The sequence below is a fragment of the Pipistrellus kuhlii genome, unplaced genomic scaffold (assembly GCF_014108245.1).
Source record: "Pipistrellus kuhlii isolate mPipKuh1 unplaced genomic scaffold, mPipKuh1.p scaffold_m20_p_44, whole genome shotgun sequence".
NCBI classification, from domain to species: Eukaryota; Metazoa; Chordata; class Mammalia; order Chiroptera; family Vespertilionidae; genus Pipistrellus; species Pipistrellus kuhlii.
Genome location: NW_023425545.1, coordinates 3,272,610 through 3,291,750, shown reverse-complemented (window position 1 = coordinate 3,291,750; position 19,141 = coordinate 3,272,610). Strand labels below are relative to the sequence as shown.

The following is a 19,141-nucleotide window of genomic DNA, read 5'->3' as shown; positions in this document are numbered from 1 at the left end:
TTCAGTGATACCACCCAGTCCAGATTTTAACACGTGGTTCCCATTCAGGACAACTGCTCTGCTCCAGGCTTTATCCACACTTGGTACTGGGCATAGGGTGCAAGGTAATCCAGAGCTGTGTTGTGCAACCAGAATCTGTGGGTCTTAGTGAATTTTCCAAAGCAAGTCCCCAGCGACACCAGCTTGTCACCAGAGATGTTGGTGGCCAACTTCTGGATCTTCTCACTCACGTGGTGCTGCCTGAAACAGCAGGCGCTGGGGGGCCTATCCACCAGCAGCTGAAGGCTCTCCTTGATGCTGTGGGCAAAAGGAGGACTGAAGGCCAAGTTGGAATGGACGGGTCCGGCCCCTCAAATGATTCTTTTTTTTTTTTTTCCAAGTGATTCTTTAAAAAAAAATCAGCCCTAGCCAGTCTGACTCAGTGGATAGAGCTTAGGCCTGTGGACTGAAGGGTCCTGGGTTCGATTCCTGGTCAGGGCACATTCCCGGTTGCTCCCCAGTAGAGGGCGTGCAGGAGGCAGCCAATCAATGATTCTCACCAATGATGTTTCTACCTCTCTCTCTACTCCCTTCCTCTCTTAAATCAATAAAAATATATACTATTTCAAAGTCAAATGTGCTGAAGCCGGTTTGGCTCAATGGATAGAGCGTCGGCTTGGGGACTGAAAGGTCCTGGGTTCGATTCCGGTCAAGGGCATGTACCTTGGTTGCGGGCATATCCCCAGTAGGGGGTGTGCAAGGGGCAGCTGATCGATGACTCTCTCTCATTGAGTTTCTAACTCTCTATCTCTCTCCCTTCTTCTCTGTACAAAATCAATAAAATATATTTTTAAAAAAATAAAATAAATAAAAAATAAAAGTCAAATGTGCACTAACTGGTTTAGATCAGTGGATAGAGCGTCGGTCTGTGGACTACAGGGTCTCAGGTTCGATTCCGGTCAAGGGCATGTAACTTGGTGGCAGGCACATCCCCAGAGGGGGCGTGCAGGAGGCAGCTGATTGATGTTGCTCTATCATTGATGTTTCTAACTCTCTATCCCTCTCCCTTCCTCTGTAAACAAAACAAAACAAAACAAAAACACATAAAAGTCAAATGGCCCTAGCCGGCTTGGCTTAGTGAATAGAGCATCAGCCTGCGGACTGAAGGGTCCCAGGTTCCATTCCGGCCAACAGCACATGCCTGGGTTGCAGGCTTGCTCCCCAGTAGGGGGTGTGCACGAGGTGATTCTTCTCTCATCATTGATGTTTCTGTCTCTCTCGCCTCCCTTCCTCTCTGAAATCAATAAAGAAATATTTTTTAAAATATATATTTTATTGATTTTTTACAGAGAGGAAGAGAGAGGGATAGAGAGTTAGAAACATCAATGAGAGAGAATCATTGATCAGCTGCCTCTTGCACCACCCCCACTGGGGATGTGCCCGCAACCAAGGTACATGCCCTTGACCGGAATCGAACCTGGGATTTTTTAGTCCCCTGGTCGACGCTCTATCCACTGAGCCAAACCGGTCTCGGCAAGAAATATTTTTTTTTTAAGTAAAATGATTCTTAGCGTATTTTGACCCAATAGGGAAAGAAAATGTGATGCTGCAGAAGAGAAAGTGGGTGGGCATTCGCAGGAAGATTTTATTGAGACAAACGGCCACCTACCTGGTGAGCACTCCAGAGCTGAAGGCAGGCGCAGGCCTGAAGACCGTGGCTCCCTAGACCGGAGGGGGGCCCGGATCCGGAGGGTCCCCCGTCCTCTCTCCAGCACCTGCACAGACACGTGCACGCGTACCCCGGCGCACGAGCACACACAGGTACGTGCACCCACGGGCTTTGAGTCTTTCTGGGACCAGGAAAAGGCCTGAGCAGCCGTCCCGGATAGGGACCCTGGCGCCCGGAGACTGGGCCCTGGCGCCGCGGCCTGGGGTCGGCGTGCAGAATCGCCCCACCGCCCCGGTGCCGGCCCACGCGGCACAGCGAACGCCTGCCCCGCCCCCTGCTCATCCGGCCGCGCATTGGCTGCCAGCTCGGCGTCCCCGCCCTCTGTCACCTCTGGCTCCGCCCCACCCTGGCCCTGGACCCCGTGGCCCCGCCTCCCGTCCGCCATTGGCTGCTGCTGTTGTGGGCGTCGGCCTGGAGGCGGAGACCGCAGTCAGATGGACGGGCAAGGTAGCCAATGAGCGCGCGCAGTTACCTTAGCAACTGCGGCCAGCCAATGGCGGGGCGGGGCGGGGCCGCACACTGTCAGGCGGTGGCGGCACGGAGCCCCGCGTTCTGCCGGCTGCGGGTTTGCGCGGCGCCCGTGTGCCCGCCGCCTCCTCCGCGCCGTCCCGCGGGCCGGGCATGGGCGCGGGCGCGGCACCATGAGCGTCCTGGGGAGCCCGGTCCGCGCCTACGACTTTCTGCTCAAGTTCCTGCTGGTGGGCGACAGCGACGTGGGCAAGGGCGAGATCCTGGCGAGCCTGCAGGACGGCGCGGCCGAGTCCCCCTACGGCCACCCGGCGGGTGAGCGCGGGCGGGGGGCGGGGGGCGCAGGTGCACGGCGGCGGGATCCCGGGGGGAAGCGCGGGAGGGCGGCGGGGATCGGGCGGGGGATGGCGGAGGAGTTGGGCCGGGCCTGGGAGGTGGGGTGGGGGGTGCACCGGGGGTCCGGGAGGAGCGAAGCCGGGTGCGCGGAGCATGGGGCTCGGGGACCGGCCTGTCTCTGCCGGGATCGGGCCCACACTTCGCGGGCGGCTCCGGCGGCACCCCGTCCCGCACGTGGGGGACCCAGGCGGCTCGTGGGGAGCATCTTCCGTCCCCGCGCCGGGAGGGAGCGAGTGGCCGGGCAGGCCGAGGGAGGTCCTCGGCCTGGGGTGACTATGAGGCGGGGGAGCGCGTGGGGATTGGAGGGCCCCCAGGGGAGGCCCACGTGCGCGCGACGCGTTTGGAAAGATGTGGGGTGCAGAGGGAGCGGGCGGGCGGGCGCGTGGGATCCGGGGGAGCGGCTTGGCTCCCGGTGCTGCTCTGCGCGCGGGTCGGAGGGAAGAGGAGCGAGAGGAGGCGCGGGAGGCCCAGTCTGGGGGCTCCTCCAGGCTCTCGGCGTGACCCGGGGCTCCTGCTCCAGGCGGACAGGCCGGGAGGGCAGGGACCTAAGCGACCTGGATGGAGAGCGCGGTCTGGGGCGGAGAACGTGCGAGAGCGTGGGGTCCCGGTGGAGCGAGGCCCGTGGCCCGGAGCTCCAGGACAGGCGTTTCCCGGCGGTCTGAGGGTTGACAGCCGCAACCCCAGGAGGGGGTGGGCCTTAGGAGGGAAGGAAGAGGGAGGAGAGGAAAGTGTGGGGGCAGAAAGCTGAGCAGGGAGACCGGGGAGGCGGTCTGTGCCCTTCACCAGCCCCTGGGAGTGCAGACTGAGCGGGCAGGAAGCCTGTGCGTGGCCGCCTCTGAGCGTCCTCTCAGGGCGTGAGCCACACCTGGCCCCTGGGCCCAGACCCTGCGCCTGCCGCTCACTCCTATGCTCTGGGCTTGCAGTCGGGTTCTCGTTCTCCGGGGGCAGAAGGAGAGTTAGACACATCGATGAGAGAGAAACATCCATCAGCTGCCTCCTGCACATTCCCCACGGGGGATGTGCCTGCAACCAAGGTTCATGCCCTTGACCGGAATTGAACCCAGGACCCTTCGGTCCACAGGCCGACAATCTATCCACTGAGCCACACTGGCTACCGCGAGTCTTTTCCTTTTCAACGTGAAGATCTATTGGCTTTAATAAGAGGTCCATGAACTGGGCAGCATCCCATCTAGCTGCCCAGTTTGAGACGATGGGTGTGAGCCGACGAGGAGAACTGGACTCATCCTCAGTTTGCAATGGACAGAGAACCACCTGGAGGTCCCATGCAGACTCCGGAAGATTCTAGAACAGTGTTGTCCGAGGTGACCCATTAGCTACACAGGGCTTTTTAAATTTAGTAGTAGTTACATTTGAATTAGTCAAGCCCTGGCCGATTTGGCTTGGTGGATAGAGCATGTATCTAGGGACTATAGGGTCCCAGTGTTTGATTCCGGTCAAGGACATGTACATTGGTTGGGGGCACATCCCCGGTGAGAGGCGTGCAGGAGGCAGCTGGTCGATGTTTCTTTCTCATCAATATTTCTAACTCTCTGTCCCTCTCCCTTCCTCTGTGAAAAATCAATAAAATATATCAAAATAAATAAATAAATAAATAAATAAATAAAATGGAATGCAATCGGAAGTTTGCATTAGCCATGTTTCTGGTGCTCAGCAGTAGCAGACACAGGTGGCCGAGGTCTGCTGGGCTGGGCAGCCCTGAGTTCAAGCTCCAGGAGGGCTGAGGCGGTTTGCTCACAGCTGGGCCCTCAGAGCTCCGCTGGTGAATGGAGGAGCTGCAGTGGAGGAGTAATGCCTTCAACAGCTAAGGCATGGCGCGCTTGTTTTTTTTATTAAAAATATATTTTATCTTATTGATTTTTTACAGAGAGGAAGAGAGAGGGATACAGAGTTAGAAACATCCATGAGAGAGAATCATCGATCAGCTGCCTCTTGCACACCCCCTACTGGGGATGTCCACAACCAAGGTACATGCCCTTGACCGAAATCGAACCTGGGACCTTTCAGTCCGCAGACAGATTCTCTAACCACTGAGCAAAACCAGTTTCGGCAAGGCATGGCGCTCTTAACAACTCTGTGTGTTTGAGGGACCGAGCGTGGGATGCTTTGAACTGTATGGTCGGTGATGATGTGGAGCAAACATGAGCTCCTGATCGGTCTGAACAAGGGCTTGACTGAGCTTCCTGTGCATTCCTTTCTCTTTGTCAGAGGGCCAACCCAGGACCTCTCAACCCCGTGCTTTCTTCCAGTTTTTTCCTTGTCATCGATGTGCCTCTTGTGAGTTTTCGATTTCCTAAAAGATTCTTCTAAGATTCAGAAAAGAGATGATGAAAAATTGTGAAAAGTAGGAATCTTTTCTTAGACAGGTTTTACCTCAAAACTATGGGTGCTTCTGACATTCAAAGGCATTTTCAGCTTCACAGCTCCCTTCCCCTCCGCCCACCCCACACCTGAGCTTTGCAGCCTAGGTTGTTGTTTCCACATTGCCCAGGTTTATAACACTCACGTGTGTTGTCGCTGCAATGACCATAGCTGCTTGCTAATAGCTCACCAGGTCAGGACTCAATGCTCACCACTGGTCCTGCTTCCACTCTGTCAGTGAGTTCTTTCCTTTGCTCTCCCCTTCATTAGCTGGGTTTCTTCTCCTGTCATTTTCCAGGGACGGCTCATGACTATTTCCTGAACATTTTCACATTTGAGAATGTCTAGTCCGTTTCCTTATCTTTGAAGGATAGCTTGGCTGGGTATAATATTCTTGGGTTGTTGCTTTTCCCCTCAACTCTTCGTGACTATTGTCCCACTTCCTCCTTGGCATTGGATGTGCTAAGGTGAAGCCTGATTTTTTTCCCCAGATGGGCAATTTGCCCTTTTCCCCTGAATTTCTGAACAAGTGGTCATCTGAAGGAGCAACAAAACAGAATAGCACACATATCAAATCACATGTATATCAACATATGTGTAACTCCATCCATTTAAAAAAAAAAACCGAGTTATTAACCGGTACATCTAGTATTAGTTTCTATTGCTGCTGAGCAACTACTCACCCACTTAGTGGCTTAAAACAACATAATTTTACTATCTTACAATCCTAGGGGTCAGAAATCAACACAGCCTCGCTGGGCTAACATCCAGGTGCAGGCAGTGCTGGGGGTGTCTGATTCTTGCCTTTTCCAGCTTCTGGAATCAGCGCATTTCTCGTCTTACGGCCCCTTCTTCCTCCTCCAAAGCCAGCAATGGCTGGTTGAGTCTCTCACTTCCCATCCCTCTGACACTGACTCTGCCTCCATCTTCAGTTTTTAAAACTAAATACTACAACCTCTTGCCTCCCAATTTTTCCCCCCCTAGCATGAGACTGTTTCCTCTCAGTGCTTTCTCCTGGCTATTTCTTCAGCTTCTGTTCCCAGCAGGAAAATCCCATCTTCCTTTCTCAGTTTCTATAATAATACCTCCCCCTTATCGGCATTGTAGAAGCATCATCTCCTGAGACAGGTTACATTCGTAGCCCAGAGAGGGTGAGTAACTCCCTCGAGATCACACAGCATACGTGTAAGAGCCGAGCAGGACAGGGTGGCTGGCTCTGGGCCGTACTTCTGATCACACCCCCGGGGCCCCTCTGGTTCAGAAGAGGCTCAGAGAGGTGGCTTCCCCCCAGGAGCACAGAAACGTCTCTCCTGAAAATGACCTCGGTTTCAGGTTCTTGTCCTTTCTCTCTGCCTCTGACAAGCCTCCACCGGGAGCGGGAGCACAGGCACCCTCCCCCTCCTCTGCGGGGCTGCAGCATTGGTGCATTTGCCAGTTTTATGGCTATGCTGTCGGTTTCCCTTGGCAACCACTTGAAGATTGAAAGCACGGTTTTTTCAAGTCCTCACTTCAAGTTTGGCCTGAGAGCTGCATCATGTCGTACCCTTTTCTTTGCGGTGTAATTCCTTAAAGAAGAGGCGGTAGATGGCCTTCCACTCTCTACCCACGGCAGGGCCATGGGTGCACACACGGTCCATTTGCATAGTGCATTGGGTTTTTAAAAGTTAAGTCATACATTCGTCTATGTATTTGAAAATAATAATACTGCGCTGGTGTCAGCTTTTCTCTTTAGACGCCTTTCGTGTTTCTCTTTAAAAGTCTCTCTCTGTCCTGTGGGGCCTTCTCCCTGCAGGTGACCACCCCTTTCGTCTGCCCCCTGATCCCTGCAGTCCCATCAGGACAAACCGTATTCAGGAGCTGGGCAGGGGGCGGCTCAGAGCTGGCAGCCCAGGTCCCTCCCGGATGCGGTCAGCTCCTGGGCTGGGCGTCCACCCACCATGCTCAGTGTCCTCTGTTGCTGGCACCCAGCACCACGGTGGCTGCAGAGTGGACATGGCTGAGCAGGCATCGCCGGGTGGCTCTACCGTCTACACCTGCTCACCCCTCACCAGCCTGGCTGTTCAGGTGGAGAGAAGCAGCAGGGGCCTATCACCCACAGCACATGCGGCCACTTCCCTGTTTTTTCACAGAGAAGGAAGAGGGAGTTAGAAACATCGACGAGAGAGAAACATTGATCAGCTGCCTCCTGCATACCCCCCACGGGGATGTGCCTGCAACCAAGGTACATGCCCTTGACCAGAATCGAACCTGGGACCCTTGGGTCCACAGGCGGACGCTCTATTTACTGAGCCAATCCAGTTAACATCCTCCCCAGGCTTCTTCAGCTTAACTGGTTACAAAGAATGAATTGTGTAGAAGCGAAAGCTGGGAAGAGCAGCCATGCTCGACGGGCTGTGGCTCACTGGCTGAGCATTGCCCCATGAACAAGGAAGTCATGGTTCAATCCGCGGTGCAGGGCACATGTCCTGGTGGCAGGTTTGATCCCTGGTAGGGCACGCGGAAATCGGGACTGTTTTAAAACACAGTGGGACTGTCCTGCCAAAGGGACGTTTGGTCACCTTTTTCTAGATCTTCCCACGGATGCCCTGTTTCCGGCCTGGGACCCTGCGGAGGGTCATCGCTGCGGGTGGAGAGCCACGCAGGCCTGACCTGGCTCCTCGCCGCCGTGAGCTCAGGCCACGCGGCTCCCCTTCCAGCTAATAATGAACAGGTCCCGCCCCCGGCGTGACTCAGCGAGGCTGCTCAGGAGTTTGAATCACTCGGTGACTCGTGACAGGACTGGCATTTTGTTTGATTAAAAATAAAAGCAAGAGCTAGCTCACAGAGGCCGCGTCGTAAACACAGCCAGGCCACGAGGAGACGGAGGCACCAGGTCCCCGGCTTTGCTGTCTCAGAAAGACCAGGAGGAGAAGCAAGCAGGGACACACTCCCCTTCTCAAAGGAGACGCAGAGCTGGCAGAGCAGGTGCTGCTCCAAGTGGGTTCCCCTGTGGAGGACGCACATCAAATCCCCGTCTGTCCCAGTCCCCGAGGGGCAGGCGCTGGGCCTGGCTGAAGCTCCCAGCCTATCCTGGGCCCCTCCTCCAGCCCTCGCCCTCCTCCCTTCCCTCCCCCCCTCCAGCCCTCCCCCTTCTCCTACCCCTGCACCCATGTGCCCTTCCCATCCCCAAAGCAGGCAGAGTCAGTTTCGGGGCAGGACATATGTACATGCATTTTAAAATATATTTTATTGATTTTTTACAGAGAGGAAGGGAGAGGGATAGAGAGTTAGAAACAGTGATCAGCTGCCTCCTGCATACCCCCCACTGGGGATGTGCCCGAAGCCAAGGTATATGCCCTTGACCGGAATCGAACCCGGGACCCTTCAGTCCACAGGCCAACGCTCTATCCACTGAGCCAAACCAGTTTTGGCTACATGCATATTTTTGAGGTCAAATTTACAGGATAGGAAAGGAACCATTTTAAAGGGAACAATTCAGTGGCGGCTGGTACATTCAGTCTCTATGAATCAATCCCCACTCTCTAATTCCAGAATATTCCCCTCGTCCCATCCCCGGGAACCGCCAGTCTTCCATCGGATATTTCAGTTCAGCATCAGATACGTTCAGCCTGACCCACGTGGCTCCGTGGCTGAGCGTCAACCCATGTCCCGAGAGGTCACCAGTTCGAGTCCTGGTTGGAGCGTGCAGGAGGCAGCCCATCTGTGTTCCTCTCACCTGTTTCAATCTCTCTCTCTCTCTCTCCTTCTCTCTCTCTCAAGCCAGTAGAAACTTTTAAATAAAAACAGATACATTTCTCAAAGGCAAATACCGTATTTTTCGGACCATAAGACGCACTTTTTTCCCCCCAGAAGTGGGGGGGGGAAAGTCCCTGCGTCTTATGGTCCAAATATAGCCTACACATATACTTTAAAAAAAAAGTTTTTTTACTTGCCCGGCTCTGTGTGGTCTCTGTGTGCTTGCCCGGCTCTAAAATGGTTCTAAATGCTGCTGTTTACTTTACAGGGTTGATTACATGTGTTTATGACTGTGATGTTGGGTTTTAATGCACATAAAATATTTTAGGACACTATTTGTTTCAGAATCTTTTTTTCTTCATTTCCCTTCTCTAAAAACTGGTGCGTCTTATGGTCCGGAGCGTCTTATGGTCTGAAAAATACGGTATGTCTGTAAGTGGCATTTAACCCATATTTACACCATGATCAAACCCCCTCAGTGACGGTGGCCATGGCCACTGCCTCGCTAAAATAGAAGCAGCAGGTGGTGGAGGAGTCAAAATAGATTCCTAAATTATTTATCCTTCCGGCAGAGCTAAAAGCATATTGACCGGCTGGGCATTTGAGGTTTCCTTTTTTTTATTTTTTATTTTTTTTAAAGAAGGCTAAAAATGTATCTCTTCTTGTCCCTTACTCTGACTCACTCCAGCCTCTGACAGGCTTTGTTCTGGAAGCTTTTGTGTATTTTTATTTCTGATGGACAGAGTTCCTGGTGAATGAGTTGAGGACCGAGATGCTGAGTTACACTTTCTGATCCCGGAATACAAGCTTGTAGTTTGCAAACTTGGAGACAGAAAACAAGAGAAATAACGGGAGGCTTAGAATGCAGGGGTGGGGTGCACACGGGCGGTGCACACGGGGAGCGGGGCTGGGGCCTGCTGTCTCCACATTCACAGAGTCTGAAGCTACTGAGCTAGACTTCCTGCAAATTCCATGCTCAGCCCCAACAGCCCGGTGCAGCGCCCTGGAATGGGGAGCTGAATCTGTTGTCACCCCCACAAGGCACGTCTCTTACCCTCAGCCTGCTTTACAGACAGGAGACGTTAGCCTGGCTGGTGTGGCTCAGTGGTTGAGCATCACCCGTACTCTGGAGGGCAGCTTCAGGTCAAGGGCACATACCTGGGAAGATAGCCAATCGATTTCTCCCTCTCTCTCTCTCTCTCTCTCCCTCTCTCTCTCTCTCTCTCTTCCCACTCTCCCTTCTTCCCCTCCTCCCCCTCCCTTCCACTCTAAAATCAGTGGGAAAATACTAGGGTGAGGATTAACAACAACCAAAAAGACAGACTTCATGAACGGGATAGTCTTTTCTCGCGGCTCTTTGGGCGGGGGAGGGGGTAGTCTAACATTCTAGATCTTTCCAGGGAGCACAGGGCAAGCCCTTGAAGACGGCCCGTCTTTGCTGTTTCATTTTGGAGGAGCCTCGCACCCACGCAGGATCCCTCCAGGGCCCAGCCCGCCCTCTCCCTCTCTGGCTGCTCCCCAGGCACTTGCCCCCAGCATGCGAGACTAGCGCAGTGGCTTTACGTGTGCAAACGTTCAAAGTGGGATCACGCCCGTCCGAGTCTTCACAGCCTCTCCTCCCGTGGGAGTGCCCTGGGGCGCCGGTGCCCAGCCCATGGGAGGCCAGGCCAGCACACACGCCTCTGCCCTCTGTGCTCGCTAAGCCACCGGGTCCTGATTCGGGGAAAGGCTCTCCTTTCTCCCCTCCTCTCGTCGCCCACCTGTGCCTGTTCTCGCGTTCTCTTCCTCAAACTCGGAGACTCCTCTGTGCGCTCAGGCAGGGTTCTCAGAGAAGCAGGAACTTGGCTTTGGCTGATGGGGAGGAATAGTTCTTGGAAATGATTATTGTTTCTTCTTCTTCTTCTTCTTCTTCTTCTTCTTCTTCTTCTTCTTCTTCTGGTCTTAGAAGAAATACATGCTCATTGAAGAAAACTTGGAAACAGAGAAAGCCCTTTTTTAAGTAAAAACTATCCAGATTCTGCCACCCGGAGACTCTGTGCACGTGCACACACGTGGTCTTGCAGAGCTGTGGTGCTTTCCCACCTGATTTTACGTTCTCCACAACGAGACATCCTCGGTGTGCTAATCGGAGGGAACCATCTCTGTGTAGCCCCTCGTGTGTGTGAGAGGAGGAGGCGCGGATGGGTGGAAGGGGGGGTTGTGGGGGAGAGGGCCGAGCCGTCCGGGGAGACCCACAGCAGGGTCCAGCACCCCCGGCCTGAGCGCCATGCCTCTGCAGGGAGAGGGGGTGAGTGAGAGCCCTGCCTCCCGCCTGAGAGCGGGTGCCCGTGCGCCTGTGGAGGAGGATGACGGGGGGCCCTGCAGCCGCTCCCCTTTACGCCGCCCACCCTCCTCCGCAGGCATCGACTACAAGACCACCACCATCCTGCTGGACGGCCGGCGGGTGAAGCTGCAGCTCTGGTGAGTGTGGCGCCCGCCTGGCCCTGCGCAGGCCCGGCCTCCGAGCTCGGCCTGCACCTGGGGAGATCCTCTCCCCGCCTGCCTGGCCCACGGGCCCGGGGCTCCCCGAAGGAGGGGCTGGCCCTGGGCCCTGTGGGCCCTGCTGTCGGCCAGGAATCTGTGGCCCGAACTTCCCGGGGCTCAGAGGCAGAGTAGCAGGGGCTCCAAACTTTCTTCTGAATGTCCACTCCCCTCGGCGCTATCTGAACAGGCTCTCGGCTCCCAGTCCCGTTTCTGGGTTAGATGGTCCCTCCACGTCCCATCCCCCACCCCCAGGCGGGAGCCCCCACCCCGGCGGGCACCAGAGGCCAGGTGAACTGTCCACACGTTCTGGCCGAGGCGGGAACCCTGATGGTCCTGCAGGCCCCAGGGCAGAGCTGGGCTTGGTCCCTCAGGGTGGCTGTCCTGGCCTCAGGGCCAGGCCTGAGCACTGAGGCTCTGCCGGGCTGCTGGGTGGCTCTGAGGCTTGGCTGCTCCCAGCCTCTGGCCTCGGAGCCAGCCCTGCTAGGAGTCTGGGGAAGGTCACCCAGGGTCCGGCTTTACCTGATTGACTCAGCGTCAGCAGAAGCCAAGGGATCCCGCCAAATCCTTCGACCCCCCCCTCCCCCCCATGAGATTCACATCCCTCACACACAGCTTTGTCTCCAGATTCCACAATGTTTTGGAGCTGACACTGGATTTACTTAAATGTCAGAATTAGGGTGTTGAAACCTGTCACGAATTTTTCTAGTTTGGCTTCCAGAGTGACCGCCAGGAAAGAGCATGAGCCCAGGACGGTCCGGGGTCCGGGTCCCCCAGGGGGGGTCTCGGACGGTCCACGGCTGGGCCACCGGTCGAGGGGGTCCCACGTGGGATGCCGGGGTCAGGAAGAAGCGGCAGTGTCTCACCCGTCCCCACCACCTTCTCCTTCCAGGGACACGTCCGGGCAGGGGAGATTCTGCACCATTTTCCGCTCCTACTCGCGGGGCGCACAGGTACCGCGAGCGGGAGGTCATGCTGACCTGTGGGAGGCTCGTTCCCGGACGCCTGGGCTCCCCACGGGCTGTGGAGGGCGTGGCGGCTCAGAGCCTCTGTTGGCGCCAGGGCTGTGCCTGTGCGTGTGCCTGTGCGCAGTGTTCTATGCACGTGCGTGTTCACGCACACGGGCGAGGCTGTCTATACATGCACAGGCGTGTTCATGTTGCACACCTGTGTTTGTTGTGCATGTGTGTGCTTGTGCACCCACTGCACATGGGAGTGTGCACGTGTGTGTCTGTACGTGTGCAGACCTGTGTTGGTATAAATTTTCCTGTGTGTGCACCTGTGTTAATGGCCCTGTGTGTGTCTGTGTGTGTGCACCTGGGCACCCCGGTGGGTGGGCTCCGCTCCTCCTGAGCGGGGGAGCCCGGCTCCCCACGCCTATGTCCCTGGAGCAGCTTGTGGACGGGGGGCATCGAGTTCTAGTCCCAGCCCACCTGGATGCTGGAGGCTCAGCCATGAGCCTGGGAAATAGTGGGGATAATCCCGTAATTGCTACATCCGATGGGTAAATCCGAACAGCTGCATTAGGACGAGCTCGCCGGCGGCAGGCTGGTGTGGTCGTTTCTGTGTGGCCCCCGTGGCTGCGCAGCCGGAGCTGTGCCAGCGGCGAGGTCACCGGTGCCTCTCCCCAGGGGGTGATCCTGGTCTACGACATCGCAAACCGCTGGTCCTTCGACGGCATCAACCGCTGGATTAAGGAGATCGATGAGGTGTGCCCCGGAGCGGCCCCCCTCCCTGTGGGCGCGGGGTGGGAGAGGCCGGGCGTGTGGGCCAGGGCATCGGGCTTCAGCCCCAGGGGGCGGGGTCACCTTCCAGCACAGGACCTGCCCTGAGGCGAGAACCCGCAAGCCCAAGCATCCCGGCCCTGCATGTGGTCAGGGGCCACGGGTGCCCTGCCGTGGTCCGGTGGGGTCACGGGGTGCCCTGCCGTGGTCCGGTGGGGTCACGGGGTGCCCTGCCGTGGTCCGGTGGGGTCACGGGGTGCCCTGCCGTGGTCTCATGGGGTTACAGGTGCCCTGCTGTAGTCTCGTGGGGTCATGGGCAGTGCCCGGCTGCTGCCTGCTGGCACCCTGACCAGCCCCACTGCCCAGGGGACATGGCGTGGCGGAGACCACACCCACCATCTTAGTTTCCTGCTGCTGCTCTAACACATGACCTTCAACCAGGTGGCTTAAAGCTACACACTTATTTTCTCACGTTTGGAAGCCAGAAGTCCAAGATGGAGGTGTGGGCAGGGCAGCGCTCCCTCCTAACGTCCTGAGGAGGCTCCTCCCCGTCCCTCTGCTCCTCCCCGTCCCTCCGCTGCTCCCCGTCCCTCCGCTCCTCCCCGTCCCTCCGCTCCTCCCCGTCCCTCCGCTGCTCCCCGTCCCTCCGCTCCTCCCCGTCCCTCCGCTGCTGTGGCTGCGTCAGCCCCGGGCGCTCCTGGGCCTGGAGCTGCTTCCCGGTCTCCATCCATGGTCACTGCCTCCTCCCTGTGTCCTCCATGAGGACCCAGTGATTGGGTGTAGGCTCACCCCGCTGACCTCATCTCAACCAATCGCATCCTCACAGACCCCATTTCCAAACACGGCACGTCCTGAAGTTCTGGGTCCGCGTAAACTCGGGGGGCATGCCACCTGGTACCCCGTAACCTACGGTGCCCACAGCACAGCTCACACGAGTAACCGCTTCCCTCGCCTTCCTTTCGCCGTCAGCACGCTCCCGGGGTCCCCAAGATCCTGGTGGGGAACCGCCTGCACCTGGCCTTCAAGCGGCAGGTGCCCACGGAGCAGGCCCAGGCCTACGCCGAGCGCCTGGGCGTCACCTTCTTTGAGGTCAGCCCGCTGTGCAACTTCAACATCACCGAGTCCTTCACGGAGCTGGCCAGGATCGTGCTGCTGCGGCACGGCATGGACCGGCTCTGGCGGCCGAGCAAGGGTAGGCGCTGAGCTGCCCCGAGGCCCGGGGCTTAACTGTGCTGCCGTGGAGGGAAGTCACGGCCATGGCTCGGTCTGGCCGCCCCGGAGGCTGCTGAGAGCCGACCGTGGGCACAGGCGGACCATTTGTCATGAGGTGACGCCGGCGGCCACGCTGAGCGGGGCTTGTGTCTGAGCAGGACCCCCAGCCTGTGAGGAGGGACCCCTGGGCAGTACTGTGGCTTCCACACGACCTTCGACCTTCCTGCGGATGGCTTTGGGAAGAGCTCATCACGTTAGGAATAATGCCCTTTCCACTTTGTTTATAAAGAGAGAAACCTGAGAAACAGAAGTTTGCAGGGTCTTTAAAAAAAAAATAATAATAATAAAATAAAATATATATATATATTGATTTCAGAGAGGAAGGAAGAGAGAGATAGGAACATCCATGATGGGAGAGAATCACTGATCGGCTGCCTCCTGCACGCCCCCCACTGGGATTGAGCCCACAACCTGGGCCCTGACCGGGAATCAAACCGTGACCTCCTGGTTCTTAGGCTGATGCTCAGCTCCTGAGCCACGCCGGCCGGGCAGGGGTCTTTTTCCTGAGGAGACCTCCTGGGACATCCTCCCTCGCCTCACCTCTCAGGCCTGAAGGAGAGATGTGCCCTCTCGGGTTTTGGGGAACAGTTAGGGTGACGAAAGCAGGTGGCTCTCCCCGAGTCGTGCCAGCGGCTGCCCGTGGGTGCGTGGGGAGCGCCTCAACCCCGGCCCTCCTGGTCCCCCGTCCCGGGTCCCGGGGAAGGCGGTGGGAAGGTGGCTGGCTGCCCCGAGGTCGGTGCAGGGACCGCCTGAGCAGGCTTCTCTTCTCTCCCAAGTGCTGAGCCTGCAGGACCTGTGCTGCCGGGCGGTGGTGTCCTGCACGCCTGTGCACCTGGTGGACAAGCTCCCGCTCCCGCTGGCCCTGAGGAGCCACCTCAAGTCCTTCTCCATGGCCAACGGCCTCAACGCCAGGATGATGCACGGCCGCTCCTACTCGGTCACGGCGGGCACGCTGCACAAGCGCAGCGGCCTGCGCAAGGGCAAGGCCGCGCGGCTGCCCCAGAGCCCGCCCCAGCGCTGTGCCCGCAGCAGCTGCAAGGTCTCCTAGGAGGCGGGACGGGCACCCACTGCAGACTCCGGGCTCCACCGCCCCGCAGGAGCCGCGCCGGGAGCCGCGCCGGGCCGAGGAACGCCGGCCGGCCCTCGCTCCGGGCAACGGACACCCATGCCACGGCTCGATGTTGTTTCCACGTGGATGTGCATGAAGCTCTTGTGTTAGACGTGTGTTCGTTCATAAAGGGGAGAGCGGTACTCTGCCTGCCTCTCAATACCGCGGCTCCCATGTCATTCCCGTGGACGGCGGCTCGGCGGGAGTGGGACGGCGTGGGCTGCGGGGGACGGGGAGCCTTTTGTAATCTCCTTTTTAACTAATTTATAAAAGCCGCGGACGCACCCGGGATACCGGAAAGCAGATCCGTCCCGCTTCTGTACAAAACGGGTTTGATAAAGTTTTTGCTATGTTCTTTACGATGTTTCGGGATTAATAAGTGATTTATATGCACATCTTCTGCCCATCTATGTTTATTTTGTATGAAACGTCCCACACGTTATGAAGCAGAGAAAAGAAAATGCGAAGATCCCTCTGGTGTCGAGCCCAGAGCGGCTACCGCAGAGTGGGGTGGGCAAGGCGCCCGTCGGCGGGCGTCTCGGCGGGAAAAGGCGGGCGTGGGGGGCGTGGGAGGGAACGGGGGAAGGTGTGCCTGCTCTCCGCAGCCTCATCACCGGGTCTGGCTGTATTCACAGCCCTCTACTTCTCTGTTCACCGCCTGGTGCAGGTGCCAGTTCACGGTGTCCAGCAGGTATGGGGCGTTGGCAAGCTGCTGAAAAAGATCCCTTTTCCCGAAAAGAAAAGTGGAGGCAGAAAGAGGGGAGCACCCTCGGCCTCTGAACACTGGGCTCAGGGCGCCGGCTCCCACGCAGGTGGAGCCCACGGTAACCACGCGAGCCCTCGGCCTGGCGCCGGCCCTCCAACAACCCGCCTGACCCCCACGGGCGGCTGGACGCGGCCTGTGATCGGGCAGTTCCGGCCCACCTTCCTCCAGGGCTGCCTGGGACGGAGGGCGCCGGCTGGGAAGATGCAGAGAGACGCCCTCCGGTCACGGTGGCTTGAAGAATGGGGCCTGGCCGCCTTTGCAGAGACCTGTCGGGTGTCTCCTTCCTGACAGCCCTGTGAGCTGTCCCCGTGTGGCAGCGGGCGGTCAGGAGGAAGGATTAAAAAAGTGACATGAGTTGAGGTGTCCTCTGTTTCTGTAAGTGGTGGACAGGTTTTTAGAAGTTTGAGGAGCTCTAGAGCCAGGAGCAACCTTTGTTCAGAGATGGGGAAACCGAGGCCCAGGGAGGAGGAAGGAGAGGGCTGGGGAGGCCAGGACAAGTCCACAGGGGAGCGGGCAGCGGGCAGCAGCAGGCCTGGGGGACACGCTGTGGGCAGTGGATGGAGGCAGGGAAGGGCTGGCACGCAGGCCGGGAAGCTGGGCAGCCGAGGTGGGGCCTGTCTCCCCTTCGTTTGCAACGAGGAGGGGCCGGAGTGAAAACCCCTCTCCTCCCCTTTGAAGAACGCGCTTCTCAGGACCCCGAGGGAGAGCAAAGGCGCAGCCCACGGATGGTGGCGGCTACTGGGCATGGGTCCCCGGCCCTGAGGTTAAACTGGGACAAACAACGTTCCTCCCCCTCCCTTTCCTATTGCTTTCCGATCGAAGGCTGTCCCAGAGGGTCTATGATAGGTTCCCGCGGCCTCTGTGACGGGAGCTCTCTCACAGCACACGCTCCAAGGCCTCAGCCCCCTGCAGACCGGCTCCAGGTGGCCGCCAGGAGCTGGAGGAGGCAGGACCCCGTTCCCCCCATCCCCGCCCAGAGAGAGCCAGGCCCTGCCGGCACCTGGATTTCAGAGCCTTGTGCTCCGACCCTGTGTTTGTCCTTCCCTCCCAGGGCCCTCGCTGCCGGCGACACCCGCCCCGACTACGAACACGCGCAGAGCTCCGCCCGGACGCCGTGAAGCTCTTCCCGAGCGCGGAGAGTCAGACGTGTAGGCGCAGCGACGCCTTCATCGCCCGTGGAAACAGCTCCTGGTCCAGGAGCCCGCCGCCCCGAGGCGTCTTCTGCCAAACAGACGGCGGGGAAAGCGGGCGACAGGCTTGGTCAAGGTTGTTTTGCCAAAAAGACGGAGGCAGAGATGCTTCTGTTTGCTGGAGGACGGCTTTGTCAGAGTGACTGTGAGAAGAACCGGACAGAGGGGCCTCAGCCCCTTCCAGGCAGGGATGGTGGTGGGTCCCTGGGCATGTTCTTGGCACTTCCCTGCCCCCAGGGAATCATTGGTCAGCTGCCTCCTGCACGCCCCCTACTGGAGATCGAGCCCACTACCTGGGCCTGTGCCCTTGACCAGAATTGAACCAGGGATCCTTCACTCGGCAGGCAAACGCTCTAGCCGCTGAGCCACACCAGCCAGGCCGCGGTGTGGACGAAACAGGCCAAGCAAAGTCTCAGGACGGACAGCGGTGCTGCAGGATGCTCGGCGGTGCAGGAGACAGGGGGTCCCTCGGGCAGCTTCTCTGTGCAGCAGGCAGGTGCCTGACACTGTTCCCCGCCCAGGTCAAGGCCAAGCGCCCCCTGCAGCAGAGGCCAAGCAGTGTCCTGGGCTGGCCCTGCCTCCCTCCTCACTTCCAACCCTCCTTCCCACCAGCCTAACCTCAGGTGGGGGTCTGGATCCATGTGTTCCTGCTTTGATGATCTGTTCCCTTTTGCTTTATTTTAATTTTTATTGATGTCAAAGAGGAAGGGAGAGGTAAAGAGAGGTGGAACCGTCAATGAGAGAGGATCATGACTGGCTGCCTCCTGCACGCCCCACACGGGGGCTCGAGCCCACAATCAGGGCATCTGGCCTGACTGGGAATTGAACCGTGACCTCCCAGTTCATAGGTCAATGCTCAACCATTGAGCCACACCAGCCGGCTTTGTGTGCCTTCTTTCTTCCGATCTTTGAGTTCTCACACATTTAGTTCTCTAAATGGCTAGTCAAAGCTTTGGCTTTTAATCCTGCTGCCCTCCCCTGCCTCCGTGTAGAACTCAAGGGCAGGCTACCACTCCTTCCTCTCTCCTTTCATGGCCATGACCCAGGCGGCCTGGGCAGGGAGGCCTCCGTGTCTCAGTGGATGGAAAGACCGAGGCACAAAGGAAGCGCGCCGAAGCCCCCTGCCCCAGAGCAGCTGCTGTGGCTCCAGCCCCAGGCCTCCTGGCCCAGGGCCACAGGCAGGACCTCCAGGAAGGCTGGCTCATGCAGCAGGGAGAGCCCATCTTCATGAACCCAGCGGGGCGACATCTCCGGAGGGGGTGTTGGGAAGGGCGGTCTGAGGTGTCTGGGGATGCGCTGCGTGGGAGGAGTGTGCTGGCTTCTCACTGCGACTGCACCCCCCTGGCCTTGCACACACTATCTTTCATCCTGTTTTCCTATTAACTCCTTAAGAACCCCATCCTGCTAGTACACACGGACGCCCCCAGGAGTGTCCGACAGGATTCCGAGTAGCGTTTCTTCCTGTGGCCTGCACCAGTAGGTGGTGTTTTTCTTACAAAAATAAATTAGGGCTTGAATATGGAAACATAATGCCTGTGCCAACATCCCAACTCAAACCCTGGAGTGCCCCCCAGCGGTGAGAACGAGCCCTGCTCCTAGGACAGGGGTCAGGTGAGGACGTGGCACTCCGCAGTCACTTTCGGGGGTTACCTGGGCGGGTTGTGATTTCTGGGGGATCTGGGCCTGCGCAGGGGCGCGAGGGGCACGGCTGCCGCTTCGAGGCCCCTCCTCTCCCCTCCACTCTGGGTCCCCTCCTCTCCCCTGCCCTCAGGGCTTCCTCTCACCTGTCGGACAGGCCACGCCTCTCCGCCTAAACCCCGCCCCTCAGGCCCGCCCCTCAGGCCGCCCTCCCCTAGAGGTGGCCCCGCCCCGCGC

The 19,141-nt window shown here is 58.2% G+C and overlaps 1 protein-coding gene across 1 annotated transcript; it reads left to right on the top strand.

Moving 5' to 3' along the window:
- Positions 1 to 2,225: 2,225 nt before the first annotated feature.
- Positions 2,226 to 15,669, top strand: RAB40B (RAB40B, member RAS oncogene family). The gene is made up of 6 exons (XM_036412351.2): positions 2,226 to 2,491; positions 11,086 to 11,146; positions 12,099 to 12,159; positions 12,838 to 12,915; positions 13,900 to 14,122; positions 14,979 to 15,669. The coding sequence occupies exons 1-6, from the start codon at positions 2,350 to 2,352 to the stop codon at positions 15,248 to 15,250; spliced, it is 837 nt and encodes a 278-aa protein (XP_036268244.1). The 5' UTR covers positions 2,226 to 2,349; the 3' UTR covers positions 15,251 to 15,669.
- Positions 15,670 to 19,141: the final 3,472 nt, after the last annotated feature.

Bases quoted from the DNA above. Each gene is read 5' to 3' on its own strand.
- RAB40B (XM_036412351.2), top strand. From the start codon at position 2,350: ATGAGCGTCCTGGGGAGCCCGGTCCGCGCCTACGACTTTCTGCTCAAG. The intron at 2,492-11,085 runs GTGAGCGCGGGC...CCTCCTCCGCAG, and splicing joins CCCCTACGGCCACCCGGCGG to GCATCGACTACAAGACCACC. The intron at 12,916-13,899 runs GTGTGCCCCGGA...TTTCGCCGTCAG, and splicing joins GGATTAAGGAGATCGATGAG to CACGCTCCCGGGGTCCCCAA.